The 14,044-nt window shown below is 39.9% G+C and overlaps 1 protein-coding gene across 2 annotated transcripts in view; it reads left to right on the top strand.

Annotated features, from left to right (window-relative positions):
• The window catches only part of PRELID2 (PRELI domain containing 2), a 62,210-nt gene that overhangs the window by 22,782 nt on the left and 25,384 nt on the right, over positions 1–14,044 (top strand). For both annotated transcript variants that reach the window (XM_060240543.1, XM_060240542.1), the window contains exons 2-4: positions 6,320–6,377; positions 10,023–10,096; positions 13,163–13,323. In XM_060240543.1, coding sequence (XP_060096526.1) covers positions 6,320–6,377; positions 10,023–10,096; positions 13,163–13,323 — 293 coding nt within the window. The remainder of the gene's footprint in view (positions 1–6,319; positions 6,378–10,022; positions 10,097–13,162; positions 13,324–14,044) is intronic.

Genomic DNA, 14,044 nt, shown 5'->3' with positions numbered 1-14,044 from the left:
CTACTCTTCTAGTAATCAAACCTGGTCAAGAATTGATATGTGTTGGCTTTCGGCAAGTTTGATTAAAAATCTAACTGATGTAGAAATTCAAACAAGGGTTATCTCAGATCACAGTCCTATAATGATAAAGCTAAAAGGTTTACGGAAGAGAAAATTATGGAATTTAAATATTTCAATTTTGAAAGATAAAGACTTTCTTAAAGAATCCAAGGCGGAAATGGAATACTTTTTCAAACAGAATATAACACAAGAAGTAAAGATGCAAGTAGTTTGGGACACTGCTAAAGCATATTATAGGGGTCTTGCAATTAGATATAGTAGCAAGAAAAAGAAAGAGAGAACTGAAAATTTCCAAAATTTAATATCACAAGCCAGAGAAGCTGAAAAGAATCTTAAAAAACAACCAACAAAATGTGAATTCCAAAAAAAGGTGAAAGAAATGCAACATAAATTGAATTTAACTCTTATGGAAGAGATGGAGATTGAACTGAGGTATGCTAGACAAAACTTTTTTGAACATGTTAACAAGCCTTGGAAGGTGGTTGGCATATAGGATGAGAAAAGAGAAGGCCAAAAGAATAATTGCGACATTGAAAGATGAGAGCAATAAAGAGAAAAATCAAAAACAAGAAATACGTCAAATTCTGGAGCAATTTTATAAAAAATTATATGAAGAGCAGCAAGTTCAGAAAACAGAGTTAGAAGAATATATTAATCAAAATAACCTTAATAAATTCAAAGAGGAACAACAAAATTTTTTAAATGAGCCTATAACAATAAGGGAACTTAGAGAGGCAATGACATCTCAAAAGAATGGCAAAACTCCTGGACCAGATGGTTTACCTGCAAAATTTTATAAAGCTTATGAAGACTCTCTGCTTTTACCATTCAAACGTCTCATTGAAAAGATCCAAGATGAAGGTCAAATACCAGCTTCATGGCAAGAAGCCACAATATCTTTGATCGCAAAAGAAAATAACGATTTGAAAGATATTAAAAATTATCGACCAATTTCCCTTTTAAATGTGGATTATAAATTTTTTGCTGCAATATTGGTGCAACGTCTAAAGAAAGTTTTACAATCTATAATACACTCTGATCAAGAGGGATTTCTTCTTAAAAGATATTTGAAAGATAATGTTATATTATAAAATATAACATTTGAAAGATAATTTTATATTATAAAATTTATCTTTACTAGAATTGTCAAAATTACTAGACAATTTTAACAAAAGGTCTATACTATAAAATTTGAAAATGGATTTTGTGCAGTTGAGGCAAAATAATAGGGGACAATTTATGTAAAGAAAATATTGTAGAATTAAGTTTTTTGAAAGTATTCCTATGCAAAATAATACCAGAATGTATTGTTGTTGTTTTTCCCATTCCCCATTCCTTTTCTTTTCTGAAACCAATAAAACTTTTTGAATATCCAAAAACCAACTGTAATATCTGGAGGAGACACTACACACTTTGAAAAACTTCCTAGAAGGCAAGGTCATTCTAGGATACGACCTAAATCACATTGCTAACTTTGACCTTGATCGATCCTACAATCCTTCTAAACCTTCTAAGAGAAAACAGGGCCCTACTAGATTGTCCTCAGTATTCGAAGACTCACAACTTATTGATGTCTGGAAAGCTACTCATAGTGAGGAAATGAATGTTCTCCAAAACATAACATTCATACAAGAATTGACTTTATTCTTTTATCCAAATCCTTGCTATCTTCGGTGACTTCTGCTGATATTGGCCCTGCCTTCTTCTGACTGTTGTGCACAATTTCACTGGACTCTAAATCAATCAATCATGTACAATGATGATTGTATTACACAAATTGAAACAAACATTAAACAATATTTGGAGACAGATTGTACTGAAGATGTTTCAGCTTCAAATATTTGGGACGCTCTCAAAGCAGTCCTTCATGGACAAATCATATCTCGGACAATACAACTCAAACGTAAAAAAGAAGCCTTTTACCTAGAGTTGAAGAAGAGAATCTCCTCTCTTGAAAAATCACACAAAGACTCTGGATGCCCGCTCAAGTACAAAGAACTCGTTTCTGAACGGAAGCGACTAGAAACTGTTGAAAGTTCTCATATTTAAAAGAATCTCCTTTTGTCAAACAGAAATATTGGGTAAAGTCTCCAAAAACTTTAAGACCTCTCTCCAGGAAAGTTAATGAAAGGAAATTTTCAAGATATGTGACAACTGCTCAAGACCAAATGGGAACTCTTCATCACAACTCCAGAAAAATCAATGGCATTTTTACTCAATACTATTGTAATCTCTATTCCTCTAAAAATCCTTCGCCAGATGACATCATTATCTCAATTCACACCCTGACATCAAGAAAATTGAGGAGCAATATCGCTCAATTATGGAACAACCAATTGAACCTCAAGAAGTCATTGCTGCTATTAAAAATCTAAAAAACAACAAATCTGCTGGACCAGATAGTTTTTCATCAGAATTTTATAAAAATTTGCACATCTACTAGCTCCACCACTCTCCAAAGCTTGCAACGAAATACTCCTTGATGGCAAACTACCACCATCCTGGAACTCAGCCTCGATAAACAAGGCAAAGACTTAACTAACCCATCCTCCTACAGACCGATCTCCCTTTTAAATCAAGACTACAAGATTTTCATGGCAGTAATTACCAAGAGGCTAAATTCTTTTGTAACACAAAATATTCATCATGGCCAAGTAGGTTTTATGCCCAGAAAAGAGTTAACAACCAATATACATAAAACTATAAATATTTCTAATACTGATCGCAAACATTTGGAGGCACTTCTGCTGTCCTTAGATGTAGAGAAGGCCTTTGATTCTCTTGAAACATAATACCTTTTGAAGCTTCTCCATCACATGAATTTTGGAGAGAATTTCTTGAGAATTATCAAAACTATTTATTCCGCACCTTCAGCACAAATCCACATAAATGGCCTAGCATCAGAAAAAATTTAAGCTGCATCGGAGAACCAGACAAGGCTGCCCACTATCTCCAGTCCTTTTTGCTCTGGCTTTGGAACCGTTGGCATCGGCAATACGTAATGACTCTGAGATTCATGGAGTAGAACTTGGCTCCCGCACATCCAAAATTAGTATATTTGCAGACGATAATGCTGTTATATTTAACAAATCCTAAGACATCACTGAAGAATCTGGAAACTACTCTCAAACGTTTTAGCAATATCTCTGGCTTTTGTATTAATCAATCCAAATCTTCTAGTCTACCTCTACAATTTACCTCAGATACGGAACTATATATTCATCAACACTGTAGATACCAATGGTCATCAAAATCACTTACTTATCTAGGAGTTCAGATTCCTTGTAATCTCAACAATATTTTAAAATTCAACCACCTACGCATCTCTCAAGAAATCCAACAAACTACAAACAAATGGAACAAACTTAATACATCTTTTCATGACAGACTGCAGCTTGTTAAATCATTCCTCTTTCCTAAATGGCTCTTCTTATTTCGTACACTTCCAGTACATTAACCTGCTAATCTACTTAAATCATGGCAAAAAAAAAAACTAAATGAATTTTTATGGCAATTCAAAAAGCCAAGAACTAGTTTTAAAATTCTTAAAAGGCAGACTTCTCGAGGAGGCTTAAACTTTCCAGACTTGGCTATATTCTACAAAGCTACAATAATAGCAATGATAATTAAACTTCTTCAGAAATCAGAACAGGAAGATTGGACTACCTCATTGTTAATGTATACAGCTCCAGCATCTATTAAAGAAATCATTTGGTTAGTAGCTAAATTGCGTCCTACCTCTGTAAGGAATAGCACCTTTCTAAAACCTTTACTTGGAATATGGGACATTCTCAGGAAAAAATTACTTCCAACTATTTCCTTGGTACTTTTATTTGCAGCTTCAACATACCTCTTCTACTCTCAACTTGAAAAAAGTAATGTTATCTCCTCTGATTTTGAACAACTTCTTAAACAATCTGACTATAATCACAAAGGCATAATTTCTAAAACTTAAGCTATATTGATTTCTCTGGATAGTGTTCAATGTTTACCATGCCAGTCAAAATGGCAACATAATTGTGGGATAGCTCTCAGCGATGACCAATGGGACAAGATCTTGTTCTCTAATTTGTTCTGCACCAAACTGATAAGTTCAAAATTAATATCTTATAAAATTATAACACAGTGGTACCTTACACCTAAAAGACTATTCTTAATATAATCTAACCACTCTCCATTATGCTGTAAAAATTGTGGTGAAGTTGGTGATTTTGCCCACTGCCGGTGGAAGTGTCCTCATATTATTTCATTCTGGCATGAGATTTTACAACAAATCAAAATTATAACAGGATATGAAATTCCATTACTTCCTCAACTGATCTTCCTGGACATCTGGCAAGATCCAACGGTACCTTAATTTAGGCGAGCACTGATAACTAACATGCTGATAGCAGCAAAACCCCTAATTGCTTCAAAATGGAAATCACCTCAAGTTCCATCAATCTCCAGCTGGTTATCCAAGGTTAGGGACATTCTCATACCAGAAAAAATTACAGATCATATCCAGCATTCAAACTCAGACAATAATAACTTGAAATTCACAGAGAAATGGTTTCCTTTATTGAGTTCATTACAGCAAATGACATTCAACCACACAAACCAGAATATCTTGATCTTCTCTACTTATAAGTGTTTAATATTTTGCTTCAGTTGTGTTTTTTTGTTTATTTTCTATTTACTAACAGTTTTATTTCTCTCTTTTTCTACCTTCCTTTTCTTTTACTGTGCTAGTCGTGGATCGCACCTAATTATAATTACCAGATAGTAAATTTTGGAATAACCTGTAATAGTTTCCATAGAGAATATTTAGGCAGTTAAGAATTCATAGCAATGCATAATTAATAGTTTAATGATAATATGGGTTCAATTAGATGAATTGTGTTTTGATACAGGAATTATTGTCTTAATCTTTTGTTTTTATCTTGACCACTCTCCTTGGATAGAAAATGGTCTACATATCTAGATACATCTTTGTAACTTAAAATCCTTACTCAATATTTTATTGTATGCATGTAAGTATTTATGCTTGTTTACAACCTGATTCCATAAGTTTAATTAATTATATATGGATATAAATATTGATAACTTATATATTTTTAAAAAATTCAATAAAAATATAAAGAGGAGAAATGACCTTGACAGGCTGGAAAACTGGGATACAACCAATAAAATGAATTTTAACAGGGATAAATGTAAAGTTCTGCATTTAGGTAGGAAAAATCCAATGCATGGTTATAGGTTGGGGGAGACTTGTCTAAGCAGTAGTATGCGAAAAAGATCTAGGGATCTTAGTGGATCATACGCTGAACATGAGTCAACAGTGTGATGCAGTGGCTAAAGAGGCAAATGCAATTTTGGGCTGTATAGTGTCCAGATCATGTGATGTGATGGTATCGCTTTACTCTGCTCTGGTAAGACCTCATGTAGAGTATTGTGTTCAGTTTTGGGCACCACATTTTAAGAAGGATATAGACAAGCTGGAATGGCTCCAGAGGAGGGTGACGAAGATGGCTAGGAGTCTGGAGACCAAGTCCTATTGGGGAGGGATGGTGGCTCAGTGGTAGAGCATCTGCTTGGGAAGCAGAAGGTCCCAGGTTCAATCCCTGGCATCTCCAAAAAAGGGTCCAGGCAAGTAGGCGTGAAAAACCTCAGCTTGAGACCCTGGGGAGCCACTGCCAGTCTGAGAAGACAATACTGACTTTGATGGACCGAGGGTCTGATTCAGAATAAGGCAGCTTCATATGTTCTTGTGAAAGGTTGAAGGAGCTGGGGATGTTTAGCCTGGAGAAGAGGCAGCTGAGAGGTGATATGATCACCATCTTCAAGTACTTGAAGGGCTGTCATATAGAGGATGGTGTGGAATTGTTTTCTGTAGTCCCAGAAGGTAGGACCAGAACCAGTGGGTTGAAATTGAATCAAAAGAGTTTCCAGCTCAACATTAGGAAGAACTTCCTGACCATTAGAGCGATTCCTCAGTGGAACAGGCTTCCTTGGGAGGTGGTGGGCTCTACTTCCTTGGAGGTTTTTAAACAGAGACTAGATGGCCATCTGGCAGCACTGAAGATCCTGTGAATTTAGGGGAAAGTGTTTGTGAGTTTCCTGCATTGTGTAGGGGGTTGGACTAGATGACCCTAGAGGTCCCTTCCAACTCTATGATTCTATGAAATAGAATCATAGAGTTTACAAGTGAGTGTTGTGGAATTTTCTTCTGCCCACGTGACATGTTGCAATATTTATACACTCTTCATCTTTCACCTAGTATCCCAGTCCTATGGAGAAGCATGTCACAGCTGTAAAAACAGTAGAAGAGAAAACAGGTAAGATGGACCCTTTCGTTTTTGATTTCAGTGCTCAACTGAGCTTCTTTATAGTTCAGCATTCGGTTATTTACAGTGCTCTTTTGAGACAATATTGGGAATTATTTTCCTAAGGTTTCTAGCTATTGGGAATGCATTTGCTAAATGTCAACAAAATTCTGGTATCTCTGGCAAGGGTTTGATGGTTTGTGCATAAAATTTCTCTCTTGGCTTTAACTAGTCTCAAAAATATCATGGTTTTATGCCACTTTACAAGGCATAAGCTGTTGCAGATAATGATAGTAGAATTACATGTAATGGTTAGCATTACTAAAGCAAAATAAGGGTGCTTTATGAATTAATGACCTTTCACCCCAAATGACCAAGTATCATGTATCTAAAGTGCAGTTCAGCTCTTCGGTCTAAGCATTGAAATACCTACTTTGCCTTTGTTGAGTCTGACTCTCCACTAGGCTCTCTAGTTGCTGTCATGCCTATTTGGAGCTAAGCCATAAGGAGGATAGGCCGGTAGTTCCTTTTATTCCCAGCCACCCTGAGCCTGCTTCGGTGGGGAGGGTGGGGTATAAATCTAATAAATCAAATCAAACCAGGTCTAAGGGAGACCTCTGAAGTAGAGGTGGCTCCACTGGTTCTCCTTCTCTGTTAACACTGCCAGAATGTTTTTTTAATGCATACTGCAAACTCCTCTCTCTCTCAAAAAACCCCCTTAAGGTTAGCAACCCCTGAGTGGTCCATGACTCGAGGGGCTATTGAATGGGTAGGGAAGAGGAGAGTGTTAATCTAGGCTCCCTCATCCTTTGATCTGTGTTGGCAATACTGAGCTGACAATGGCTTAAAGGGTAGGGGAACATGAAGAGGCGTCTCTGCTCTTTGCTCCTTATTTAAATCCCTTATCAGTTCTGCCTGAACTGGCATCTGAATAGTTGTGATGCTGGGAGGAATATTCTTCTGCTTCCTGTCCTCAACACTTTTGCCTTCACTGTCTGCCTTGAACATAGGTTTACCATTTACCTCCCTGCTGCCTCCTCCTTTTTCTCCATCATTAACCAGACAGAAGATGAACAGCCAGTCCACCTTTAAAACTGGGGTGGTGGTGGTGAGGGAAGGAAATGTGAGAAAGAAAAACATAGCAGTCGCTTTTGATAGGCATTGGTTGGTAGCAAGTAACTAATAACTAGTAATGAGTGATGCAGTTAGGTATTTTGGGGCTCTGGACTTATGACTCTGAACCACCCTTTATATAGTAATGCTTTTGTTAACACCCTCCTACCCTGGACAGAATCTGTAAGTCTGGGAATTGGAAGAAGTCCTGAAGTCATGCTCTTGACACCAATGTGAACAGGCCCATAGCCAGAAAATTTTGGCTGGAGGGGCACAGGAGATTAAAAATGTGGTGGTTGTGGGGGGGGGGAAGCCATGGGGCTTGGTTCTGCTTCCTGGTTCTGCTTTCAGCCTCTGCCTGCCCTCAGGCGACAGTCACTTCCCCCCTACTACTCAGGAGAAAGCCCCTGCCTGCTTGAGCAGCCTGCAGCAGCGGGGGAGGGGGGAATGCTGACAGGAAAGAAGCTCACCCCCCTCGCCTTCCCTAGTTTCCCCACCCCACCTGGCTCCAGCTGTCTCCCCCGCTCTCTTTCTAACTGTTGCTCACTCTCTCCCCCCCTTGCTCTCTCTGGCGCTTTCCCTCTCTCTTGCTTGCTCTCTCACTGTCACACTCTCTCTCTCACTTCCTCGCACTCTCTCTCTTGCTCGCTCTCTTGCTGTCACTCTCTCTCTCTTCCTCCCCTGCTGTCGCTCTCTCCCTCTCTTGTTCTCTCACTGTCGCTCTTTCTCTTGCTTCTCCCTTTGCTTTGCACGCTCTCTCTTTTGCTGTCACTCTCTCTCTCTTCCTCCCCTGCTGTCGCTCTCTCCCTCTCTTGTTCTCTCACTGTCGCTCTTTCTCTTGCTTCTCCCTTTGCTTTGCACGCTCTCTCTTTCTCTCTCCTTACACATGGAGTCTCTTTTCAAAAGTGTTGTTTTAAAGCTGGAGGGAGGGGCAAGTGCACCATGGCACAGCTTAGGACTGACACAGTTTTACTCCATCAGACCGGAGGGAGCTGCTGAAGTGAAGGAGGGTGGGCTGGGCAGTGGCAGTGTACTCGATTGAAGCTGGGAAAGAAAGCATGGCAGGTTCCTAAAGTGCATCTGTTCTCTAAGGCAGTGCTTCAGGTGAACTGAGGAGGATAAGGCAGTGACCAAGGGAGGGGCCCTACAGAGAGAAAGGAGGTTTAAACAGAGCGGCCTGCCCCCCTGGGCCCCCCTCCATAGCGATGGGCCTGACTGTGAATATTTAGCCTCGTTAGTAATAATGTTACATTTGATGCCATTGCAGTAACCAATAAAATGGGAATCGCCTGCACAGCAGCAGTGCAGCATGCAAAAGCCATTTAAAGGGAACCATTGAAATGGCTTTAGCAAGTCATGCTGCATCATGAAACATGAACGGGAACCATTGAAATAGCTTTTGCAAGCTACGCTGTGTCATGAAATATGAACGCCGAACCAGTTTGTTAAATGGAAAGGTTTGTGGAGGTTCGCGGTTCATGAGACACCATGAACCTTCACGAAGCTCCATTATCCCTGTTGGTGCCTATCCCTAATTATGTATACAATCCATCTTTTTTCTCTTGAGAAATACCAGTTTCTGACCCCTTGTAAATGTGTCACTTGGAGAAAGCCAAATACACTGCCAGAATGTTTCTTTAATACATACGGCAAAATCATTTCTCTCTCTATCTTTAAAAATAAAAACAAAGATAAACTTTGCTAGAAAGATATTCTTTTTCCCCAGAGCATTTGTTCCCCCCGCTGGGCTATTTGCCCGGTCAGATCATCAATTAACAGCATCCTGAGGTTTCTGGACTTGATTGGGATAATTAAATATTAAAATACAAACTGAGTTTGGAAGCCAATCACGTTCTCATTGCAGCTAAATCACTATAATTTGTGACTTTTTTTTTTTAAAGAGAGCTTTGTTCTTGTCACTGGCCCAACTCAATATAAAAATAAATTTTAATTGCTCAAGAGAATTGCTTGAGGCCTCCAACTCTGACAATGATGGGTGGAGAGGTATTTTGTGCTGCTAGGATGTACTTCGGGATGCTGAAGGAGCAGAATGAGCCATTTTGAACCAAAGTGCTGACCCAGGAAGATATTTGAAACATGCAGCTAGCAACTTGAGTGCCTCAGAAATTAACTCCCTGCCTGCTATATGCCAAACCTTGAAGTAATTCTGTGAAGGTTGCTTTTGGCATTTTTGTATGATGCTCTGTTACAACCAGCAGTGATTCCAGTAAAATGCTTGATACACACCATCTGTTCCCAGGCTGGTGGGGGGAGCTGGTGTGTTGAGGTGGGCTCAAATGTGCCCCTTTTGGACTAAGCATATAATCCTAAAACTTTTTCATTTCAGTCCATCTGGCATAGGCAGGAGTTCTTTGCTTCTAAAGCATGAAGGGAAACTAAATCCCTCTGTCAGATACAGGCTTGTGAACCTGCCTGTAGTTTCAGTGCCATGGTGTTGTTTGTTTTGGGTTTTTTGAACTGTGAAAAAAGTGTCTTATTTGCCAAAGCAGCATGGTTGTAATTTGTTTGTTCTTTTATACTCAGATTTGTCCTCAGGGATTATATACCGGAGAAGAATTGCAACATGCCAGAATGTAATTCCACAGATTTTAAGAAAGGTAATTCATTTCAGTCAATGTTGGTATACTGAGTTATTCTAGTTTGTCAGGATATAGGAACATTGCACAAGTTTGTGATGTTAATTCCCCATGGGGGGGAAATGTCCGCTTGGCTAAGAAGCTCATTCAATCCAAGCTGTAAGCAGATAGGACAGTGCTTCAAACTCTGAATTGCCAGCTCGGTCCCTCAGTACCTTAAAATGGCAGTTATTCAAAGCAAAGCAATCAAGCTAGGAAAAAGCATGGTGTTCTTATAGCCTTGCCTAAGGAATCTTTTTCTGCTGTTGTTATTTCTTTCATTTAAGTTGCTTTCTGCATTTGTATTTCAAGTTTATCCTGGGGTGTGTGCTTTGTATAAACCAAGCTGAAAAAATACCTGAAAACTACCATATCAGTATTTATTGGATATTTTTTTCTCAAAAATCCTGAAAATATCCAGGGTTTTTTGGGGCCACTGAACAGCTGGTGTTTAAAAGGGTTGCCTTCCCTTTAAATACCTTCTGGATTAACTCATTGCTTTGGAGTTCAGTTGTGGCACAGCTTGCAAAACACGGTCCCTTTAAATGCATTTTGCAAGCCATGTATTGAGTGAAATCCAAGCAGTGAGTTCTCCATTATACTCTGTGAGGACCATTATTGAGAACTGAGCCAGGGGTATCTTTGACTCTGGAGGGGGCTGTTTTTTGAAGACGATGCACTAAATTTGCAGCATAGCTGCTGATGCCTCTCCTCAAACCCCCCCCCCCCAAGTTTCAAAATGATTGGACCAGGAGGACCAATTTTTGAGCCCCAGAAGGAGCCATTGGAAACAATGGAGGATGGGGGCACCTTCTTCTGGTGCAGCTATGCTGCAAATGTGGTGCCTCTACCTCAAAAAATAGCTCCCTTCCAAGCCCCAGATACCCCCAGCTCAATTCTCTGTTATAGCCTAGGTGGACCATTGACTATAATGATTCCCATAGGGTATAATGGAGCTGAAAAAATGAAGTGGTCCAGAATATTTCCCAAATCCCAATACCATACGAATATTGGGATTCAGGAATATTGGGAAATTTTTTGGTTCAGTATACCTGATCCTGAAAAATACTGATTTTTTTGTGTGTGTGTGCATACCCATACTTTCTACATCTATGCAGATAACAGAATATATTTACTCTGATTGCAGAAGAGCTTCACAGAGAAATCTGAGAGATGGGCTAGTTCCAGCACATGTATGTTGATCATTTGATGAACATATGATGAAGAGCTGAGTTGTCTCTGTGAACAAGCCATCATCTGCCACAAAAATGGAGCTTTCATATCACTAAGTGCTGTCGTTCACATTTCAGTTGAATTAGTTCACAGATTCAGAGTTTGTCTATCATGATGCATCCCATGCTGTGAGTTTCCCAATCTGCTGCCACTCGTACTATTGAGTGCAATGTAACTACTGATAACTGGTGCTGGTAGAAAAATTAATGATGTGTTGACTTGCTCAGGAAGCAAGTTCCACTAAACAGTCCAGATAGGAATATGAGAAACTTGATCCCTTGACAAGTGAAACGCATAGATCAACTCTCAAACATCTGAGTGATAAGCCATAATAAATCAAGTAATGTATCTGCATGTGTGAATCCCCTCAGAATCTCAGTTTCCTACATTGTGGAGGCTACTTAGGCTTGCCAATCCCCAGGTCCCAGCGGGGGTTCTCCCACTTTCCCAGGCTCCTTCCTGCCCCCAGTCAGCTGGCTGGCAGGGGGGGAAGCCCTGCCCTCATAGCCACATGTGACTTTTCACCTCCGGAGGCTTCAGTCTCCGATTGGAAAGGCTTCCTCTTGGGATGCTGTGTCTGTGTTACTTTGAAGAAGTTGGCAGCAACTTGTGAGTAGAGATGCCAATCCCTCGCTTCAGAGTCACCAGAAACGGGGGGAGGGGGGACAAGGAGGGAAATGTCTGCTGGGCACTTCATTATCCCCTATGTGGAGATCGATTCTCATAGGGTATAATGGGGAATTGATCTGGAGGTATCAGGGGCTCTGGGGGGCTGTTTTTTGAGGTAGAGGCACCAAATTTTCAGTATAGCATCTAGTGCCTCTCCCCAAACTACCCTTCAAGTTTCAAAATGAGTGGACCAATTCTATGAGCCCCAAAAGAAGGTGCCCTTATCCTTCATTGTTTCCTATGGAAAAGGCATTTAAAAAGGTGTGCTGTCCCTTTAAATGTGATGGCCAGAACTCCCTTGGAGTTCAATTATGCTTGTCACATCCTTGCTCCTGGCTATGCCGCAATGTTTCCTGGCTCCATCCCCAAAGTTTCCTGCCTCCACCCCCAAAGTTTCCAGATATTTCTTGAATTGGACTTGGCAACCCTAAGGCTACTATAGGATCAGCCTGTGATATGAATGATTTTTAGCTAATTTGACCAGTTCATTCCTGCTGGGTAGTCTGAACAACAAGCTAGAGGGAGTGTGTTTATGCATGCTGGCATATGGAAGGCTTTTCAGGGGTTGGAAAGCTATCTAGGAAGAACAAAATTAGCAACTTGGTCGGATTTGCAAGCAGCTTTCTTTCTGGCCATATTTATAATGCAGGGTTCTTCTATGTTTTGCACTGCATTTTGTGAGCCATTGACTTTTTAACTTTACATTAAAAGTCAAATAATGTTTTCCTGTCACATTTTTGTTTGCTTTTGCCATGCTTTATCCAGATGGGAAAACATAACATTTCCAGGTAAAATGAACCAAATGTTTTGTTTCGTGTGCCACTGTTGGCAAATGTCTTATCTTAAAATTTGTTTCTTTAAATGGAACATTTAGGCATCTAAATTGAAGCATAAATTAAGTTAACGCTTATAATATTGCAGCTGGCAAAACATTTCAAGGGACTAAACAGCAAGAATAAATCTTCAAATGTTTGCAAGATTTTGCCAGTGAAATCTGAAGTTTGCATCAAGGGATAAATGCTCTCTGGATGCTGCCTTCCATTGCATGATATAATGATGGAAACAAATGCTGAATATAGAGGAACAGTTCCTTTTCTTTTCAAGTGACCTGAAGTTATTGAAATATGTAATCTTGATGTCCTACAGCTCAGCGTCCTAAAAGTTTCTGATGTCTACTTAGAAGAGGAATCTTGGCTTAATGTGCAAGAAAGAATTATGTCTATGAAGACTCGTTGCCTTACCTGGACCCAGTATGCCTCTCTAAAAGAGGAGTCAGTCTTCAGAGAAAGCTTGGAGAATCCAAACTGGTAAAGTGAAGATTGTGTGTGTATTGGACTGAACATCTATTTCTGCCTTCATTTCTGTCTTCAGGGCAGAAGAATCCTTTTTTTTTTTTGCTGCTTAATTGGGACTCCTGAACTGAATTCAGATGGGCAATTTGGGGTAACACAGCTGTCCCCCCCCGGATTAAAATGGTGTGTTTACATCTGCACATCTGGCCCCCACCTTATCTCTGGCCACCTCACTGTCACTTTAAAAAGCTACCAGGTACTAACAAGTGGCAAATCTCTGAAACACTTCCCTGTCAGCTTTCCCAGCCATCTGAATGGCTGGGGCACACCAGAGAAGCACCTCCCAAGTGCATGAGTGGTATGACTGTCCCTCCGGGAAGCACACAGTCCATCCCTCTTCTGGCAGCCAGGCGTGTGTTGTCTGAGTGCCCCAGGGTGCCAATCTGAATGCAACCCTGGTGTGCATTTGGCTTGATGGTCACCATTTGTGCAGGCCTTATGTAAGCTAAACAGAAACAGAAGGAAAATGAAAAAAATCTTTTAAGCCTAATGTCATTTACTTAGACGATATATCTGTGGCTTCTGTTCCTGATGTTTTGGCTTGATGGGAAACAGAAGGAAGAGTGACAAGCAGGGCTATGTGTATTTTTTTTAAAAGAGTTGCAATTCTGTGTAAAGCTCACCAGGATTCTGTACAAGAGAAGCTCAGTTCTGCTTCCAATGTGAATCATGCAGA

The sequence above is a fragment of the Heteronotia binoei genome, chromosome 5 (assembly GCF_032191835.1).
Source record: "Heteronotia binoei isolate CCM8104 ecotype False Entrance Well chromosome 5, APGP_CSIRO_Hbin_v1, whole genome shotgun sequence".
NCBI classification, from domain to species: Eukaryota; Metazoa; Chordata; class Lepidosauria; order Squamata; family Gekkonidae; genus Heteronotia; species Heteronotia binoei.
This window is presented reverse-complemented; position numbering and strand designations above follow the sequence as displayed.